At 45.4% G+C, this 21,903-nt stretch overlaps 1 protein-coding gene across 2 annotated transcripts in view; it reads left to right on the top strand.

Annotated features, from left to right (window-relative positions):
* Window positions 1-879: 879 nt before the first annotated feature.
* eapp (e2f-associated phosphoprotein) overlaps window positions 880-21,903 on the top strand; it is a 503,058-nt gene continuing 482,034 nt past the window's right edge. Inside the window, exons 1-3 of one of the 2 annotated variants that reach the window (XM_078555512.1) lie at window positions 880-1,156; window positions 13,031-13,209; window positions 14,405-14,509. In XM_078555512.1, the coding sequence (XP_078411638.1) occupies window positions 1,086-1,156; window positions 13,031-13,209; window positions 14,405-14,509 (355 nt within the window). In that variant the 5' untranslated portion in view covers window positions 880-1,085. The remainder of the gene's footprint in view (window positions 1,157-13,030; window positions 13,210-14,404; window positions 14,510-21,903) is intronic. The other variant, XR_013578457.1, reaches the window with a different exon arrangement.

Consider the following 21,903-nt stretch of genomic DNA (forward strand, 5'->3'; position numbering starts at 1 on the left):
GGGGGGATGAGGATGGGGGGATGAGGATGGGGATGGGGGACGGGGATGGGGTGATGCTGATGGGAATGGGGGGGATGGGGATGGGGGGATTGGTGGGGGATGGGGGGATGGAGGGTGATGGGGAGGGATGGGGGTTGATGGGGGATGGGGAGGTGGGGGGGATGGGTATGGGGGGATGAGGATGGGGGGATGAGGATGGGGGGATGAGGATGGGGATGGGGGATGGGGTGATGCTGATGGGAATGGGGGGGATGGGGGGATTGGTGGGGGATAGGGGGATGGAGGGTGATGGGGAGGGATGGGGGTTGATGGGGGATGGGGAGGTGGGGGGGATGGGTATGGGGGGATGAGTATGGGGGGATTGGGGTGGGGATGGGTATGGGGGGATTGGGGGTGGGGATGGGTATGGGGGGGATGGGTTTGGGGGGATGGGGGTGGGGAGGTGGGGGGGATGGGAATGGGGTATGGGGGGATGTGGGGTGGGTTGTGAGGATGGGGATGGGAATGGGGGGTGGGGGGGATGGGAATGGGGGGGGGGGGGGATGGGAATGGGGGGTGGGGGGGATGGGAATGGGGGGTGTGGAGGGATGGGGGGTGTGGATGGGGGTGGAGGGGATGGGAATGGGGGGTGGGGGCTGGGAATATGGGGTGGAGGGATGGGTGTGGGTGGGGGGTGGATGGGGGTGTGCGGGGGATTGGGGGCGATGGGGTCCGAGGCGGGGTGGGAGAGGGGGATGGGGGAGGCGAGGGGGCCGGTGGGGAGTGAGACCCTAGGGAGGGTTGCCGTATTTGGGGGTGGGGGGAGCAGAGCTCAGTGAGGGGCGGAGCCTCCTGCTCTCCGGACCTGACGCTGCTCGAGCTCCGGACTCGCTTCAGTGCGTCATCTGGCTGCGCCTCAGGATCTCAGGCCCCTCTGTCCAGTGACAAGTGGGAGGCCCCGTCAATAATTCTTGTTCTAGTGAGGACTTCGGACCCGGGACAGGCCGGGGTTCGGCGCGGGGACCGGCCGGTGTTCGGCGCGGGGACAGGCCGGGGTTCGGCGCGGGGTCAGGCCGGGGTTCGGCGCGGGGACAGGCCGCTCCAACATGAACTGCCAGGAGCAGGATGATCCGTATCTGGTGGAGGAGCCGAGTGACCAGGAGGATCTGATTTCTAGGTGAGTGAGCGGGAGCCGGCAGCCAGGGTAGGTTTGAAAGTTGGATGTTTTATTACATTTAAAAAAAGATTCCAAAAGGGTCAGAGTAGGAAAAAATTCAAAAGACAGAATTAAAGACTCTTTAGCTGAACGCATGCAGCATGCATAACAAGATGGATGAATTGATAGTACAAATAGAAATGAGTTTGATGTGATGACCATTACGGAGACATTACATTTCATCGTTGATTATTAGGTGACCAAGGCTGGAAATTGAATATCCAAGGGTATTTGACATTTAGAAAGGACTAGGACAATGAGATCAGTACAGTAGTGATAAATGATCTTGATTGTGCAGCTCAAGGTGTAGAGTCAGTTTGGGTAGAGATAAGAAAGAGCAAACAAAATAAGTCACTTGTGGAAGTAGTTTATAGGTCCTCTAATAGTAGCTACACTGTAGGACAGAGTATAAGTCAAGAAGTTGAGGGCTTGTAAGAAAAGTACTGCAATAATCATGGGCGATTTCCATCTTCATATAGAATGGACGAATCAAATTGACAAAGGTAGCTAGGAGGATAAGCTCATAGTGTATTCAGGACAGTTTCTTAGAACAATATGGTCTGGAACCAACAAGGGAGCAGGCTATTTTAGACCTAGTAAGGTGTAATGAGACAGGATTAATTAATGATCTCACAGTAAAATGATCCTCTCTGCAGGATTAATCATAACATGAAGGATTTTGTTTGAGGGTGAGAAATTTGGGTTTGAAACTAGTGTCTTAAATTTGACTGAAGGCAATTACAAGAGTGTGAAGACAAAGTTAGTTAAAGTGGAATGGGAAAATAGGTTAAAAGCAAAGACAATAGAGAAACAGTGACAGGCATTTAAGGAGATATTTCATAACTCACAACAAAGATAAATACCATTGAGAAGGAATGAATGAACCATCCATGGCTAACTAAGGAAGTTCAGCATGATATTAAATTGAAAGGAAACCAGCAAAGGATGACTAAAAAAAAAAGAGGGAGAAATTGGAGTATGAGAGAAAACTAGCAAGAAATATAAAAACAGTTAAAACTTCTACAAGTATATAAATAGGAAAAGAGTTGCAACAATGAATGTTGGTCCCTTAGAGGATGAAAGTGGTGAGTTAATGGGAAACAAAGTGCCAGAGACTTTGAACAAATATTTTGTATTTGTCTTCACAATAGAGACACAAAAAGTGTCCCAGGAATAGTTGAAAATCGAGAGGCAAAATGGAGGTAGGAACTTAAAACAATCACGATCACGAGAGAAAAAGTACTAGGAAAGCTAATGAGACCAAAGGCTGACAAGTCTGCTGGACCTGATGGTCTGCATCCAAGGGTCTTAAAGGAAGTGGCTGCGATAAGAAGGAAAGAGTCTACCAGAAGGATGAACCATCCGTGGCTAACTAAGGAAGTTAAGGATGGTATTGTCACGACTCACCGGGGTGCAATATCAAGCCCACTGCTCCCCGAGCCACAATAAATGTGAAAAAGTTTGGTCAAACCACCTAACTGTTTAATTTAGGTTAACAGAATACGAGCACCAGGTCTGTAAACTTAATAAGTAAATAATTGTTTATTGAACAAATTGTTTTAACCAGTGGCAAAATAAAGAAATATAAACAGCTAATTTCTAACTCTATCACTTAAACTCTACTCCTTCTTAAACCCCTATAAACAAACACACACACACACACACACAAGACATGGATTTTCAGGGTGAGATAAAACAGTTCTGTAGCACCAATCCGGAGTACAGGACTAAATGGGTTGATTTTGATTGATGTCTTCCAAATTCCTTGCAGTTTGTTGTTGATGACATGAGGTGGCTTCCCAGCACTTTCAGTCTGTGATTCACTGGTTGAAAAACTTGCTTTTCAATGCCTCTACTGGTGATTTTTCCTCTTGACAGGGGGTTTTTAAGGGAGAAGAGGTTACAGAGATATGAAGAAAAAGCCAGCCAGCTAGCTAGCCTTGTCAGTTTACTGGAATCTTACACACAGGAGAGAGATGTTTTAGGCTAGGATCTCTCTGCTCATTGCTATCACACAAAACCTTGGTCACCTGATCAAGAGCCAATTAAAATGTTGTTGCTAGGCAGTTACCCTTAGTTCAGGACCCTTTTCCAGCACTATTTTGTCCAACCTGGCACACGCTGTTCCAGAAAATAGCAACATTGTATGTTCCTCATCCTGTTCTAGTAAACATGTCTTTCATCTGCAGCCATAGTAGTTTTTAAAGCCACAGTCCAATTTTTAAAACCATACTCCCACAGAACTGAAGAAAAATAAAAAAGATATGTTCCTTACAGTATCAAATTGAAAGAAAAGGCGTGCAATACTACAACGGCTTACAATTTGCTGATGACACCAAGATAGATAGGAAAACAAGTTGTCAAGAGGAGGTAAAGAGACTGCAAGAGAGACAGGTTAAATAAGTGGGCAAAAAATTAGCAGATGGACTGTAATGTGGGTAAATGTGAACTGTTACAGAGGGACTTGGGTGTCCTGGTACACAAATCACAAAGTTAGTATGCAGGTACAGCAAGTGATTAGGAAGGCAAATGTAATTTTGGTCCTTATTGCAAGAGGAATGGAATATGAAAGTAGGGAAGATTTACTGGGTCTACAGGGTCTTGGTGAGACCACATCTGGCACACTGGGTGCAGTTTTGGTCTCATTATTTAAAAAAGATATAATTGCTTTAGAAGCAGTTTAGAGAAGGTTCATTAGACTCATTCCTGGGATGAAGGGCTTATCTTATGAAGGAAGGTTGAACACGTTAGGCCTATACCCATTAGAGTTTTGAAGAATGAGAGGTGATGTTATTGAAACATATAAGATTCTGAAGGGACTTGATAGAGTGGATATCCAGAGGATGTTTCCTCTTGTGGGGGAGACTAAAACTAGGGGTCATAGTTTAAAAATAAGAGGTCTCCCTTTTAAGACAGAGATGAGGAGAATTTTTTTCTCCCAAAGGGTCATTGGTGTGTGAAATTCTCCTCCACAGAAAGTATGGGAGGCTGGATCTTTAAATTTATTCAATCCTGTTAGATTTTTTTTAGGCAAGGGAATCAGTGGTTATGGAGGGTAGATGGGAAAGTAGAGCTGAGACCACGACCAGATCAGCCATGATCTTATTGAATGGTGGAGCAGGCTCGAAGGGCCAAATGGCCTAATCCTGCCTATGTTCCTTCCCATGAGGATTAGTGTTAGACCAGAAGATTGGGACAATTTCAGAACCAGCAAATGAGGACTTTAAAAAAAAGGGAGAAATTTGAGAGTAAACTAGGAATTAATATAAAAACTGACAGTAAAAGCTTCCACAAGTATATAAAAGGGAGAGAGGATTTGGGGTCATGAGTTCTGTCGTAGCAATGTTTCTGAGAGCTGCGAGGCACCTTTAAATGGTTGTGTTTCTTTTGGTGGGCGTGGTCTAATAGTTTGCTCTCTAAGGCATGATTGCTGCTGCAAAGAAGCCTGTGATTAGGTAGGTGTTTGTTTTTCTTGGAGAAACCCTGCCTTTTCATCAACATCCCCCAACCTCTGTCCCTTCATCACATTACCTACAACATGTTCCATGCCCCCAAATATGGGGAAGCGATGGTATAGTGGTATTGTCACTGGACTAGTAATCCGGAGACCCAGGGTAATGCTCTGGGGACCAGGGTTCAAGTTCCAGCATGGCAGATGGTGAAATTTGAATTCAATCAAAATCTGGAATTAAAAGTCTGATGATGACCACAAAACCATTGCCAATTGTCATAAAAACCCATCTGGTTCACCAATGTCCTTTAGGGAAGGAAAGGAAATCTCCCATCCTTACCTGGTCTGGCCTACATGTGACTTCTATGTGGTCAACTCTTAAAGTGCCCTCTGAACAAGGCAATTTGGGATGGGCAATAAATGCTGGCCTAGCTGGTGATGCCCACATCCCATGAACGAATAAATAAAATTTTCATTCTCGGGCCAAACAAAGACTGAGGCAATGAGGACAAACTGGGAGAACATTCGGGAAACACTGAGTTATTGGTCCCTTAGAGAGTGAGACTGGGGAATTAAATGGGAAGCAAGGAAATGGCATGAACTTTGAACAAGTATTTTATATCTACTTTTGTACCTATTTTGTATCAGGCCTACTCCTGTTCTCATGTTCCTATTTGCCTCTACATGAGAAGGCAAAAGTTATCCCAAGAATAACAGGAAAAATAGAGGAGCAACAGAAAAGGAATAATTTAAAACAACCATCACTAGAGAAAAAATACTGGGAAAGCTAATGGGATAAAAAGGCTGGCAAGTCCCCTGGATCTGATTGCCAACATTCTGGGGCCTTGAAGTAAATGGCTGTAGAGATAGTGGATACATTTTTTTTATTCTTTCATGGGATTTGAGCGTCGGTGGCTAGGTCAGCATCTTTACTGCCCATTCCTAATTGCCCTTGAGAAAGTGGTGGTGAGCTGCTGCCTTGAACCGCTGCAGTCCATGTGGTGAAGATACACCCACAGTGCAGTTAGAGTGGGAGTTCTAGGATTCAGGATCTCTAACACCTAGAAGGACAAGGGCAGCAGACTCATGGGAACACCACCCCCTGCAAGTTCCCCTCCAAGCCACACACCATCCTGACTTGGAAATATATCACCGTTCCTTCACTGTCACTGGGTCAAAATCCTGGAATTCCCTCCCTAACAGCACTGTGGGTATACCTACACCACATGGACTGCAGCTGTTCAAGAAGGCAGCTCACCACCACCTTCTCAGTGGCAGTTAGGGATGAGCAATGAATGCTGGCCTGGCCAGTGACACCCACATTCCATGAACGAATTTTTAAAAAAAAATCTATCAAACAGTAGTCGTGGTCCTAGTGTCAGGACCCACTGGGGATAGTGCGCTGTAATATCAAGCCCCACTGTTCCCCGAGTCGTGACAAATATGGAAAAGTTTGATCAAACCACCAGATTGCCCCAATTCTACCCAATTGTTTAATTTAGGTTAACAGAATATGAGCACCAGGTTTGTAAACTTAATAAGTAAAAAACTGTTTATTGAACAAACTTTCTTTTGCCACTGGTTAACGACAGAAATATGAATTGCTACTTTCTAACTCTATAACCTAAACTCTACCCCTTCTTAAATCCCTATGCGCACACACATACAAGGCACATAGGACACACAAAAACATGGATTTTAAGGTAGGGATAAAACAGTTCAGTAGCACCAACTCCAAAGTACAGGATTTGATGGGTTGATTTTGATTGATATCTTCCAAATTCCTTTTGGTTCTTGTTGATGGAACGAGATGAAACGAGCAATTGCCTTACAATTGTCTCTAACAGTAATTTTCCCCTTTTGCCTCTTGACAGCGGCATTCAGAGAGGGAGAGAGAGCAAGTTATAGAGATATGAGGAGAAAAAGCCAGCTAGCTATTATTGTGGAATTATTGCAATCTTACACACACAGGGGAGAGAGAGGTTTTAAGTATTTTTCTTTCAGGCTAGGAGCTATTCAGCTGCACTGCTCTCACATAAAACCCTGGTCACCTGATCATGAGTCAATTGAAGCGTTGTTGCCAGGCAGCTCTCTTGGTCCAGGACTCCTTTCCAGCACCATTCTGTCTTTCATGGCACACTCTGTACCAGCACTGCAACATTGTGTGTTCCAGTGGACATGTCTTTCAACCTGCAGCCATTGCTATATAAAAAGATAAAAGCAAAGAACTGCGGATGCTGGAAATCCAAAACAAAAACAGAAACAGAAATACCTGGAAAAACTCAGCAGGTCTGGCAGCATCGGCGGAGAAGAACACAGTTGACGTTTCGAGTCCTCATGACCCTTCAACAGAACAGTTCTGTTGAAGGGTCATGAGGACTTGAAACGTCAACTGTGCTCTTCTCCGCTGATGCTGCCAGACCTGCTGAGTTTTTCCAGGTATTTCTGTTTCTGTTTTTGTTTTAGAAAATAAAAAGATATGTTCCTTACATGCGTCCACCCTTAAAAGCGATGACACATGGACAACAAAACACAAGATTTACTTTCATTCATCCTTTCCCTTATACAATCTTATACAATCTTCAGCATTTCTTACCCCTTTAGCTTATTTTAGTATTTTACATCCGGGACAATGCAGATAAACTACAGAGTTAGATACTTCAGCTACGACTTGATTCATAAGTCTCTGGAATGTAGCTGGGGTGTTTTTAAACCCAAACAGCATGACTAGACATTGATACAATCCACAGGGTGTAACAAAGGCGGATATTTCTTTAGCCTTTGATGTTAATGGCACTTGCCAGTACCCCTTCAATAGATCAATTTTAGAAAGAAATGAGGCACTGCCAACCCTATTGATGCAATCTTCTAACCGAGGAATTGGGTACGAACCTGTCCTCGTTACTACATTCACCTTCCTGTAGTCTATACAAAATCTAGTGGATCCATCTGGCTTAGGAACCAATGCTACCGGTGAACTCCAGCCACTTGGCTAGGCTCAATCAATTGATCATCCAGTATATATTGGATCTCTGTTTCTAACTGAGCTCGTTTTTCTGGGCTCAACCGATAATGCTGCTGTTTTATCAGCACTGAGTCTCCTACGTCCACATCATGTTTAGCTAACGTAGTACATCCAGGTGTATCCCTACAAATTCCCTTATACTACCTAAGTAACCTTATTAGATCTTCCCTTGGTCCTTCGTCTAAATATGAGAACACAGTGTCTAACTGTCCCAGTATTGTTGCATTGGCTAGTCGAATTGTAGGAGGTTCACTTTGGAAACTGCTCCTCCTTCTGCCTTGCCCTTACTGTCTTTGCCATCCTCCACTACTTCCACCACCTGGCACACTTGCTCTGTCTTATCAGCTTCTCTGTGATGATATTGTTTCAACATGTTTATGTAACATAACCGTTTCTTCTTCCTACGCTCAGGAGTATCTATCAGATAAATCACTTCTAACTATCTTGTAGGGGGCCACTGAATTTCGCTTTCAGGGGTTCAGCCAGCAAAGGTATTAATACCAATACTTCATCTCCTGCTTGGAAAGTTCTAGTTGTGGCAGGTTTGCTTGGGAAATTTTTTAATTCTCTCATGCTCCTGTCAGTCTTTCCAAAAACACGGACACGTAATCCAAACATGGAGGATTCGTCTTTGTGCTTTAGGAACTTTAATCACTTTTAATGGGCCTCTTATTTCATGATCATAGATCAGTTCAAATGGACTAAATCCAGTCGATTCATTTGGAGAATCTCTGGTAGAAAATAGTAAGAAACCTAATCCTTTGTCCCAATCCTTTGGGTATTCATGGCAATAGGTCATAATCATGATTTTGAGAGTCTGATGGTGTCTCTCTAAAGCTCCATGTGTCTGTGGGTGATAGGCGGTAGACTTTATTTCTTTGATACCCGAATTGCTGATTATGTCCTGGAAAATTTTAGACATGAAATTAGAGCCTTGGTCAGATTGCTTTTCAATTGGTAGCCATAATGAGTGAAAAACTGAGTTTACTTTTCCACTACCACCTTAGCTGTAATTGTCCTTAAAGGAATAGCTTCTGGAAATCGGATTGTCATATCCACGATTGTAAGGATATACTGATGACCTGCTTTCGTTTTGGATAATGGTCCTATACAATCTACTAATACCTGACTGGCTCTTCAAAAACTGGTATGGGTATTAAAGGTGCTGTTTGATTACGTGTTGAGTTTAACCTACATGTATGACACATTTTACAAAATTGTACTGTATCCTTTTGAAGTCTTAGCCAGGTAAAATGCCTGTTTATCGATGCTTGGGTTTTCCGTATTCCTACATGTCCTGCCATAGGGATTTCATGTGCTACTCGCAATGTCTCCTAACGAAATTTGTGCGGTACCAATATCTGATAAACAACCATCCATTCCTCATCCGCAGGTCTGTGAGGGCGTCTCCACTCCCTCATCAGACCTCTGTTTTTAAGGTAATAGCACTCCAGAACTCCTTTAGCTTCCGTGTGAGCTGACTGTGCTAACTTGTTGAACTCTGGACCTGCTTCCTGAGCCTCGATTAATGAAGACATACCAAACACTTCCTTTGAATTATCTTCATCCTTAAAGAAAGTTTTGGCTATTCTAACATCTGCTCATGGTATTACTTTGACCTCTGGTGATGGACTTTGTTTAGCCATTGCTCTGGTCACAACATACGATGGAAAAATACCAGGAGTTTGTCCTTGTAACTGCTCCGTCTCTTTAGCCTCTCGGACTTTCCGTAATTATGGGCGAAGCCATAACCTTCACTCCTGCCAAATCATTCCCCAGGAGTAAATCAATTCCCTCCACGGGTAATTTCTTAACCACTCCTTCAGCCACCGATCCAGACAACAAATCACACTCCAATTGCACTTTGTACAATGGAACCGGGATGTACTCTCCACTTACCCTGTTTACCAATACTTTAGCTTTCATTGAACTCTCTGGAGGGAAAACTAGGTCCTTCAGCAAAAGAGTTTGAGTAGCTCCTGTATCCCTTAATATAGTTATATGTTTAGCTGCATTTTCATTTGATGAAAAAGGGGTTACTTTTCCTTTAGACAAAAACCCATTACATTTTTAATCTACCTTATTCACTTCACCTGCATTCACAGCAGTGTTTACCTCCAGACCCTTATTTGTAGTTAAAGCTACAGTTTGACCTGTGGCATTTTCTTTTTGAGTTACCTTTTCGGACTCTCTCTTACGAACTTCAGTAAGTCCCATGGGCTTCCCTCACAATTTCCAGCATTCTGAATGAATGTGTCCCACTTTATTACATTGGAAACACTTAGGTCTTTGAGTTTCACCTCCCCCCTCAGTACCTTCCTTCCTGATCCAGGGAGGAAATCTCAAGGTATTCCCAGCTATCCATTCTTTACCCTGGTTATGTGCCTTCCTTTCACTCTCCCACATTCTATCCTTTTCAAATTTATGGGGGTGATGGCAAAAAGGTTCAGTTTTATGGATTAGCTCATAATTGTCTAGAAGTTGCAACCCTTTGGTCTTCAACATGGGTTCTTATTACAGAAGGTAGGGAGTTTTTAAATTCTTTCAAGAGATTGGTCCCCCTCAGAACTTCATAGGTAGTTTCAACTCCTAATACTTGTATCCACCTGTCAAAACTGCTTAATGCTTTCAATTTCAATGTAAGTTTGCCCAGGCTGTTTTCTTAAATTTCAAAACTTCTAACTGCTTCAGGGACCGACTCATATGCACTCAAAATGGCCTTTTTCACCGAATCATAATCTCTAGAAACCACCTCTGACAGTGAAGCATAAATTTTCTGTGCTCTACCTGTCAATTTGCTCTGCATGGGCAATGTCCAATTTCCCTTTGGCCAGTTCATCTGTTTAGCTATCTTCGCAAATGAATTAAATAATGCTTAAATATCCCTTTCCTCAAATCTTGGAAGAGCTGGTGTAAATTTAAACATCTGCCCACTGAGTTCTGATCTGGAAATAAGTCCTGCATCACCTACTGATGTATTTTTTTTTTAACTGTCAGCATTTTAAACTGGGATCCTCTGTCTTTCACTTTTTCTCTTTCCGTTCTTTCCTGTTCAAGTTTATGTTTCCCTATTTCTAACCTCGCTTTTTCTAATTCTCTTTGAAATGCTCTCTCTCTTTCCCTTTATTTTTATTTCTCTGCTCTTTCTGCCTGATCCCTTTGAAATGCCCTTTCCTTTTCTTCTGCCTCTTGTTCCAATGTTTTTATTTGCACCTGAATTTGAGCCCATTCCAATGTAACACCTCCTGGAGAACTCGGTCTCTCAGGTATTCCTTCCAATTTCAAATGCGGTGCCATCTCTTCAATTATCTCTGCCTTCCTAGCTTTGGCAGGCAATCCTACTCTTAATTTACTTACCAATTCGATTAACCTGGCTTTTGGGATCCCTTGTAAAATTGTCAGGGACATCTCTTCCAGTTGCAGGAAAACTTTAGCAGTTTCTAGTGCCATCTTATTTTTGACAGTACAAACCTTGTGTTTCCCTTTAGCTTTTATTACTTGCTAAATCTACACACAAATCATCATTGTCTTTTGTTCCAAAATATCTCAGTTGAACCCCCAAACTTTGTCACGACCCACTGGGGATAGTGCGCTGTAATATCAAGCCCCACTGTTCCCCAAGGTGCGACATATGTGATAAAAGTTTGTTGAGTTCAACAACTTTAGATCATGAACTCTCTCCTCCATCCCCACCCTCTTTCCGATCCCCCTTTTTTCCAATAATTTATATAGATTTTTCTTTTCCCACCTATTTCCATTATTTTTAAATGTATTTCCATCCATTGTTTTATCTCTACCTTTTAGCCTATTTCAATCCCTTCCCCCCACTAGGCTATCTGTACCTTGCTCGTCCTGCTTTCTACCCTTAATGTCACCTATTAGCACATTTCTTAGCTAATATCACCACCATCAACACCTCGTTATCCTTTTGTCTATGACATCTTTTGGTTATCTCCACCTATCACTGGCCCTCTATCCAGCTCTACTTGTCCCACCCCCCCTTAAACCAGCTTATATTTCACCTCTCTTCTATTTTTCCTTAGTTCTGTTGAAGAGTCATACGGACTCGAAACGTTAACTGTATTCCTCTCCGCAGATGCTGTCAGACCTGCTGAGTTTTTCCAGGTATTTTTGTTTTTGTTTTTGTCACCAATTGTACCTAACTGTTTAATTTAGGCTAATAGTATACGAGCAACAGGTTTCTAAACTTAATAAGTAAATAACTGTTTATTGAACAAACTGTCATTAACCAGTGGCAAAAGAAAGAAATATGAATTGCTAATTCTAACACTATAACTTAAACTCTACCTCCTTCTTAAATCCCTATACACACATATACAATATACATAAGACATACAAAAACATGAATTTTAAGGATGGGATAAAACAGTTCAATAGCACCAATTCCAGAGTACAGGATTCATTGGGTTGATTTTGATGTCTTCCAAATTCTTTTCAGTTCTTGTTGACGAGACAAGGTGGTCTTCCAGCACTTGCGGTGTTTAGTTCACTGGTTGAGCATTTACCTTTCAATGCCTCTAACGGTGATTTTCCCATTTGCCTCTTGACAGGGGTTTTCAGAAAGAGAGCAGGTTATGGAGAAGGAAAACCAGCTAGCTATTATTGTAGAATTACTGGAATCTTCCACACACAGGAGAAAGAGGTTTTAGGTCTTGTTCCTTTCGAGCCAGGAGCTATTCTCCTGCACTGCTTCTCACGCAAAACCTGGTCAGGAGGCAACTAAATGCTGTTGTCCGGCAGCTCCCTTGGTCCAGGACACCTTTCTAGCACCATCCTGTCTTTATGGCACACTCTGTTCCAGGACTGCAATATTGTATATATATCTCATCCTGTTCCAGTGGACATGTCTTTCAACCTGCAGCCATTGTAATTTTAACTCACAGTCCAACAGAAATAAAAAGATGTGTTCCTTACACTAGCACCAACCCGTTTCCATGGATATTTCCTCCTAGTCTGAAAAACAACCACTCACCATTACTCTGCTTTCTTCAGCAATTTTGTATCCATGCTGCCACTGCCCTTTTAATCACTTGAATTTTCATTTTGCTAACACATCTAAGTAGAATCATGGAGTTGATTATTGTGGGATATTGATAAATTAGATTATTTTGGCAAGTATCTTTGGACTTGTGATTTAGTTCTGGCACCAGTCAGCATTGGCATGCCCTACTGTTCCTCATGATCATTCTTTGACCAAGATTGCCAATTCTGAGACATTTCCAAATGTGATGGAATATTTTTTCTGGAACCATGAAGTGTAGTTGTTCTCACACACATTGAGCACAGATGGGGCAGCCAGCTTGATGGGAAACTCTGAATATATTCTTACTTCTCCCAGCTCTGAAGATGAGTTAGAAGTTCTCCTTCATGGTACACCTGAACGCAAACGCAAGCTGATCAAGGAGTACTTAACGGGAGAAAGTGAATCCAGCAATGATGAATTTGAGAAAGAGATGGCAGCAGAACTGGATTCCACCATGAAGGTTATTGAGCACAGCTGGACATTAGCACCTGAAGGTGTGTTCAAAGGTTTTCAATGCTTCTCTTGTAAATCAACCATGGTGATATAAAACCTTTTACTCGTTCCCTTGTCTCCAGTTTTATTCTCTGTGGTTTTAGTAAATTAAACTATGGCAATGGTTGTTTTCTTGTGTTTAAGTAGGTTTTTGGGTGATTTTGTTTCTCATCTCACACATTGAGATTACCATGCCAGTCAGAAGTCATTCCCATTCCAGATAGTAACTGCATCCACAGTCCTGGATCTGTTTCTCCTGCTCCCCCATTACTGCCTGAACCATATTCCTGATGAGTTCCTCACCTGCACCATGTAACACCCTGCAGGGGCATTGATTGGCTCTTAACTCAGACCTTCCCCAAGGTATTGCCAATGAGTGATTTGCACTCAGCATGTGACCTCTACAGTGAGCTTCACACCACGTTGCTGTGGTGAGATTTGAACACATGTTTCTGGAACATTAGTTCAGACCTCTAGATTACTAGTCCAGTAACATGACCACTATACCACTGTCCTAGGACGTTCCTACTGCACCTAGTATTCCCAGGTGGTCACCCATCCAAGTACTAACCAGGCCTGCTTAGCTTGTGAGTCATGCATTTCCAGCTCAAACTAATGGGACGCATGTGTGCTATGTGTAAGGCTCTCTGGTGTCTGAATTCTCATTTCAGTTTCTTGTGAGTATGCACCCACTGAGAAAAACTGTCCCAAACCTCATGTTGATTGCAAGTGAATCAACAATCTGAATCCACAGAGATGGTTAATGTGGAAAATTTAAAAATAACTCTTCACAGATTGGGGCTGGTGCACAATAAACAGTGTAACGTTAGCTTTATCCTGTATATAACCCATATTGTATCCTGCCCTGTTTGTGTTTGGGATGGTGTAGAGAGCTTTACTCTGTAACTATCCCCGTACTGTACCTGTCCTGGGAGTGTTTGATGGGGACAGTGTAGAGGGAGCTTTACTCTGTATCTAAGCCCATGCTGTACCTACCCTGGGAATGTTTGATGGAGACAGTGTAGAGGGAGCTTTACTCTGTATCTAAGCTCATACTGTACTTGGCCTGGGAGCTTTTGATGCTGAAAAGGAGTTCTATTCCTCACCAGCAGTCATTGCCTTGATAAGTATAATTTACACACACACACAAGCAATTTTAACCGAGGTATTGATCACTCTGATCTTTCGTTTTGTCAGGTGCTTCCTCTAGTATTGAAAGCTGTCACACCCAACCTGTTCCTGGGCCACAGTACTATGATGAAGTCTACTTCGACTCGGACTCTGAGGCGGAAGATGAACAAAGTAAGACTCCACTTATTCTGCTGCCTTGCTTGCACTTGGAAGATCTTCAAACTGGAAACCTGCTCAATAACACAGGCTATGTTACAGGACTAAGGTCTTTGTGTGATCCCCTAATTAGACCTCTGATTCTTCCAGATCTGGGTCAGATCTTCATCTGATATTGTTTAGATGCTTGTGTTTGCTTTAGTTTTGGTTAAGAATAGTTTACTGTTGGTTATGTAAAGGAAAATATGAGCACTGCCGCTGACCTTGGTGCCCCAGGCTGCAGCAAAGAGTCAATATCAGGCATGAAGATAGATCAAAATAAAAACAGAATTACCTGGAAAAACTCAGCAAGTCTGGCAGCATCGGCGGAGAAGAAATCAGTCAACGTTTCGAGCCCTCATGGCCCTTCAGCAGAACTGAAGCATAGTTTCAACAAGGGAGAAATATAAATTGGTTTAAGGTGGGTGGGGGGGAAGAGACACATTGAGGGTGTGGTGTGAGCAGATAATCAAAAGATGTCAGAGACAAAAGGGTCAAAGAGGTGTTGAAGGTGGTGGTCTTTGTCTGAGAAAAGTGCTAATTAAGAATGCAAGACAGGATATTCAAAGTACAGCTCTAGTGGGGGTGGGGTGGAAAGACTAAAGGTTTTAGTTTTAGATTTAAAAATAATGGAAATAGGTGGGGAAAGAAGAATCTATATAGATTATTGAAAAAAAAGGCGGGTGGGGGGGGGAAAGAAACGGGGTGGGGATGGGGGGAGGGGGAGTTTAAGATCTAAAGTTGTTGAATTCAATATTCAGCCCAGAAGGCTGTAAAGTGCCTAGTCGGAAGATGAGGTGCTGTTCCTCCAGTTTGCGTTGGGCTTCACTGGAACAATGCAGCAAGCCAAGGACAGACATGTGGGCAAGAGAACAGGGTGGAGTGTTAAAATGGCAAGCGACAGGGAGGTTTGGGTCTTTCTTGCGGACAGACCGCAGGTGTTCCGCAAAACGGTCGCCCAGTTTGCGTTTGGTCTCTCCAATGTAGAGGAGACCGCATTGGGAGCAACGAATGCAGTAGACTAAGTTAGGGGAAATGCAAGTGAAATGCTGCTTCACTTGAAAGGAGTGTTTGGGCCCTTGGACGGTGAGGAGAGAGGAAGTGAAGGGGCAGGTGTTGCATCTTCTGCGTGGGCATGGGGAGGTGCCATAAGTGGGGGTTGAGGAGTAGGGGGTGATGGAGGAGTGGACCAGGGTGTCCCGGAGGGAACGATCCCTACGGAATGCTGTCAAGGGGGGTGAAGGGAAGATGTGTTTGGTGGTGGCATCATGCTGGAGTTGGCGGAAATGGCGGAGGATGATCCTTTGAATGCGGAGGCTGGTGGGGTGATAAGTGAGGACAAGGGGGACCCTATCATGTTTCTGGGAAGGAGGAGAAGGCGTGAGGGAGGATGCGCGGGATATGGGCCGGACACGGTTGAGGGCCCTGTCAACGACCGTGGATGGAAAACCTCGGTTAAGGAAGAAGGAGGACATGTCCGAGGAGCTGTTTTTGAAGGTAGCGTCATCAGAACAGATGCGACGGAGGCGAAGGAACTGAGAGAATGGGATGGAGTCTTTACAGGAAGCGGGGTGTGAGGAGCTGTAGTCGAGGTAGCTGTGGGAGTCGGTAGGCTTGTAATGGATATTGGTGGACAGTCTATCATCAGAAATTGAGACAGAGAGGTCAAGGAAGGGAAGAGAAGTGTCAGAGATGGACCATGTGAAGATGATGGAGGGGTGGAGATTGGAAGCAAAATTAATAAATTTTTCCAGGTCCCGACGAGAGCATGAAGCAGCACCGAAGTAATCATCGATGTACCGGAGAAAGAGTTGTGGGAGGGGGCCGGAGTAGGACTGGAACAAGGAATGTTCCACATACCCCATAAAGAGACAGGCATAGCTGGGGCCCATGCGGGTACCCATAGCCACACCTTTTATTTGGAGGAAGTGAGAGGAGTTAAAGGAGAAATTGTTCAGTGTGAGAACAAGTTCAGCCAGACGGAGGAGAGTAGTGGTGGATGGGGATTGTTGGGGCCTCTGTTCAAGGAAGAAGCTAAGGGCCCTCAGACCATCCTGGTGGGGGATGGAGGTGTAGAGGGATTGGACATCCATGGTGAAGAGGAAGCGGTTGGGGCCAGGGAACTGGAAATTGTTGATGTGACGTAAGGTGTCAGAGGAATCACGGATGTAGGTGGGAAGGGACTGGACAAGGGGAGAGAGAAGGGAGTCAAGATAATGAGAAATGAGTTCCGTGGGGCAGGAACAGGCTGACACGATCGGTCTGCCAGGACAGTTCTGTTTGTGGATTTTGGGTAGGAGGTAGAAGCGGGCCATCCGAGGTTGGGCGACTATCAAGTTGGAAGCTGTGGGAGGAAGATCTCCAGAGGAGATGAGGTCAGTGACAGTCCTGGAAACAATGGCTTGATGTTCTGTGGTGGGGTCATGGTCCAGGGAGAGGTAGGAGGAAACGTCTGCGAGTTGACGCTCAGCCTCCGCGAGGTAGAGGTCAATGCGCCAGACAACAACAGTACCACCCTTGTCAGCGGGTTTGATGACAATGTTGGGGTTGGACCTGAGAGAACGGAATGCAGTGAGTTCAGAGAGAGACAGATTAGAATGGGTGAGAGGAGCAGAGAAATTGAGACGGCTAATGTCACGCCGACAGTTCTCAATGAAAAGATCAAGAGAAGGTAAGAATCCAGAGGGAGGGGTCCAAGTGGAGGGAGAATATTGGAGGTGGGTAAAAGGATCCGTTGAACGGGGAGAGGACTCCTGCCCAAAGAAGTGAGCACGGAGACGAAGACGGCGGAAGAAGAGTTCAGCATCATGCCGAGCCCGAAATTCATTGAGATGAGGGCGTAAGGGTATGAAACTAAGTCCTTTGCTGAGCACTGAACGTTCAGCATCGGAGAGGGGAAGGTCAGGGGGTATAGTGAATACGCGGCTGGGGCTGGGATTGGAAGATGGGGTGAGGACGGAGGGACAAGCAGGGGTGGAGGGTCCCCGATGGGTGTTGGAGTCGATGAGTTGTTGGAGCTTGCGTTCCTTAGCACTTGAGAGAAAGAGAAAAAGTTTCTTGTTGAGGCGACGGATGAGGCGAAGAATAAAATGAAACTGGGGGCACGCGCAGCTTTGAAAAAGGGTGCGGCGGTGCTGCTGGAGGGAGAGGTCAAGTGTGTTCATATGGCGGCGCATGGCACTGAGTGTGGATCTCAGAATGCGACGGGAACAGCAGTCCGAGAAACGTTTTATGTCCCGGAGATACCTGTAATCCTGGGTGGGTTCGAAACAAGAGGGATGGAATTTCAGTTGAAATCCACGTGGGGTGAGTCGGAGACGGAGACAGTCACTGAGAAAGGAGATATGGCTGTGAAAGCGGGTTTTAGTAAACACCTTGTCAAACACCAGGAGAGAAATGGAAAGCAATGAAGGTGAGCAGGGCAGAAGAGACAGTCGGAAATCCTGTCGGAGGACAGAACCATACTTCTTCCAAGAGGGCATTTTTTTGAAGAGAGGTGGCAGTCAATCAAACACAAAGATAAAAACAAAAAGCTAAAAGCTACTGCGGATGCTGGAAATCCAAAACAAAATAAAAACAGAATTACCTGGAAAAACTCAGCAAGTCTGGCAGCATCGGCGGAGAAGAAATCAGTCAACGTTTCGAGCCCTCATGGCCCTTCAGCAGAACTGAAGCATAGTTTCAACAAGGGAGAAATATAAATTGGTTTAAGGTGGGTGGGGGGGAAGAGACACATTGAGGGTGTGGTGTGAGCAGATAATCAAAAGATGTCAGAGACAAAAGGGTCAAAGAGGTGTTGAAGGTGGTGGTCTTTGTCTGAGAAAAGTGCTAATTAAGAATGCAAGACAGGATATTCAAAGTACAGCTCTAGTGGGGGTGGGGTGGAAAGACTAAAGGTTTTAGTTTTAGATTTAAAAATAATGGAAATAGGTGGGGAAAGAAGAATCTTCGTCGCATCTGTTCTGATGACGCTACCTTCAAAAACAGCTCCTCGGACATGTCCTCCTTCTTCCTTAACCGAGGTTTTCCATCCACGGTCGTTGACAGGGCCCTCAACCGTGTCCGGCCCATATCCCGCGCATCCTCCCTCACGCCTTCTCCTCCTTCCCAGAAACATGATAGGGTCCCCCTTGTCCTCACTTATCACCCCACCAGCCTCCGCATTCAAAGGATCATCCTCCGCCATTTCCGCCAACTCCAGCATGATGCCACCACCAAACACATCTTCCCTTCACCCCCCTTGACAGCATTCCGTAGGGATCGTTCCCTCCGGGACACCCTGGTCCACTCCTCCATCACCCCCTACTCCTCAACCCCCACTTATGGCACCTCCCCATGCCCACGCAGAAGATGCAACACCTGCCCCTTCACTTCCTCTCTCCTCACCGTCCAAGGGCCCAAACACTCCTTTCAAGTGAAGCAGCATTTCACTTGCATTTCCCCTAACTTAGCCTACTGCATTCGTTGCTCCCAATGCGGTCTCCTCTACATTGGAGAGACCAAACGCAAACTGGGCGACCGTTTTGCGGAACACATGCGGTCTGTCCGCAAGAAAGACCCAAACCTCCCTGTCGCTTGCCATTTTAACACTCCACCCTGTTCTCTTGCCCACATGTCTGTCCTTGGCTTGCTGCATTGTTCCAGTGAAGCCCAACGCAAACTGGAGGAACAGCACCTCATCTTCCGACTAGGCACTTTACAGCCTTCTGGGCTGAATATTGAATTCAACAACTTTAGATCTTAAACTCCCCCTCCCCCCATCCCCACCCCGTTTCTTTCCCCCCCCCACCCGCCTTTTTTTTCAATAATCTATATAGATTCTTCTTTCCCCACCTATTTCCATTATTTTTAAATCTAAAACTAAAACCTTTAGTCTTTCCACCCCACCCCCACTAGAGCTGTACTTTGAATATCCTGTCTTGCATTCTTAATTAGCACTTTTCTCAGACAAAGACCACCATCTTCAACACCTCTTTGACCCTTTTGTCTCTGACATCTTTTGATTATCTGCTCACACCACACCCTCAATGTGTCTCTTCCCCCCCACCCACCTTAAACCAATTTATATTTCTCCCTTGTTGAAACTATGCTTCAGTTCTGCTGAAGGGCCATGAGGGCTCGAAACGTTGACTGATTTCTTCTCCGCCGATGCTGCCAGACTTGCTGAGTTTTTCCAGGTAATTCTGTTTTTATTTTGTTTTGGATTTCCAGCATCCGCAGTAGCTTTTAGCTTTTTGTTTTTATGAAGATAGATCACTTGGTCAAGGTACTAAGGGCTGCTGGCTCTGTGGAAGCATGTCCAAGTGAGAGTTAGCTTCTTAGACCGGGATATGGAAATGGAAAATGAGGCGGTGAGGGGGTTGGGGGTGGGATTTGTTGACGATAAACTGCCCAAAAGCCAGTGGAGTTGGATTGAGATAACACTGCTGTTAATACTGCAGGATCTAACATACATGAATTTTTAAAATTCATTCACTGGAATGAGGGAATGCCAGCCTGGCCCAAACGAGAACCCGGACTTGCCTTCAAGTCCAGACTCCATCACTGCTCACTTCCCTCTGGGATCCACTGCAGTCCCAGCAGTGTCTACCACTCCCAGTGGCGCTGCTGGGACCAGAGAACTATTGGCTGGCAGCTCGAATGAGGCAGGACTTTGTTCCCAATGGGAGTGGAAGTCTTCCCTCAGGGTCGAGCTGGTGGCATTGTGGTAATGTCACTGGACTAGTAATCCAGAGGCCCAGGCTCAGGGAACAGGGGTCGATATCCCTATGTAGTGGGGATGGTCAGGGGTCAATGCCCCTCCGTGGTGGCTGGGGACGGTCAGGGGTCAGTGCCCCTCTGCGGTGGCTCAGGATGGTCAGGGGTCAGTGCCCCTCTGCGGTGGCTGGTGACGGTCAGGGGTCAGTGCCCCTCCGCGGTGGCTGGGGACAGTGCCTCTCCGCGGTGCTCGGGACGGTCAGGGGTCTGTGCCCCTCCGCAGTGGCAGGTGACCGTCAGGGGTCAGTGCCCCTCTGCGGTGGCTCAGGATGGTCAGGGGTCAGTGCCTCTCCGCGGTGCTCGGGACGGTCAGGGGTCTGTGCCCCTCCGCAGTGGCTGGTGATGGTCAGGGGTCTGTGCCCCTCTGCAGTGGTTGGTGATGGTCAGGGGTCAGTGCCCCTCTGCGGTGGCTCGGGACGGTCAGGGGTCAGTGCCCCACCACAGTGTCTGGGAGGGTCAGGTGTCAATGCCCCTCCGGGGTGGCTGGGGGCGGTCAGGGGTCGGTGTCTCTCCTCCGGGAAGGGAGGGGTTGGGGGTTGACAAGGTACAGTGCGTTGGTGCTGCAAGATGAGCTTTTGTTCAACCTTCACATCAGCAGCATGCAATCCTGCTGCCAGTGCTTCTGTGAGCACTCAGGTGTGTATAAGTGGCTTGGAGAATTGACCTGCTCCTCTGATCTCTATGGCATTTATTCATTCTTGGGATGTTAGCCTCGTTGGGTAGGCCAGCATTTATTGCCTATTCCTAATTGCCCTTGAGAAGGTGGTGGTGAGCTGCTTTCTAGAACCCCTGCGGTCCATGTGGTATAGGTACACCCACAGTGCTGTCAGAGAGAGATTTCCAGGATTTTGACCCAGTGATAGTGAAGGAACGGCGATATATTTCCAAGCCAGGATGATGAGTGGTTGGAGGGGTTTCCATGTTTCTGCAGCCCTTGTCCTTCTAGATGGTAGAGTTTCAGGTTTGAAAGGTGCTGTTGAAGGACCCTTGATGAGTTGCTGCAATGCACCTTGTAGATGATACACACTGCTGCCCCTGTGCATCGGTGGTGGAGGGACTAAATGTTGAAGTTGGTAGATGGGGTGCTGATCAAGTGGATTGCTTTGTCCTAGATTCAACTCCAAGCCTTTCCTCAAGCCCTAAGGCTCGACTTCTGTGTGTCTGAAGGGTTAGGTGAGTCCATCCAGAATAATGTTGGTTCACATTTTTTAGATAACGTGTTCTCGTAAGATTGTCAGTTTTAGTTGTCTGACAAGTACCCTCGAACTAAGCCCCTCCAATTGCTGCTCCAATAATACCTCATGGAGAATGTGCAATAGTGACTTGCGCAGAAACAACACAAATTACAAATTTGGAGGGACTGGATAGTGTCCTGGAACCACTACACACTGATAAACCACAACCTCAGCCTTCCTAATGGAACACCAGAGGGGGATATTCCCCTTTACCCGAGTGGCCTGTATGGGGCTACAGCTTCTAGCTTTCCATCTGGATCACACAGGTGTGATAGTATAGTGGCTATTTACTTGGCTAATAATCTAGAGAGCGCAAGTCCAAATGCCACCATGGCAGTTTGAAAATTTGAATTCATTATAAAAATAATCTGGAAGTAA

Source organism: Cetorhinus maximus, chromosome 13 (assembly GCF_964194155.1).
Source record: "Cetorhinus maximus chromosome 13, sCetMax3.hap1.1, whole genome shotgun sequence".
In the NCBI taxonomy this organism is placed as follows: domain Eukaryota; kingdom Metazoa; phylum Chordata; class Chondrichthyes; order Lamniformes; family Cetorhinidae; genus Cetorhinus; species Cetorhinus maximus.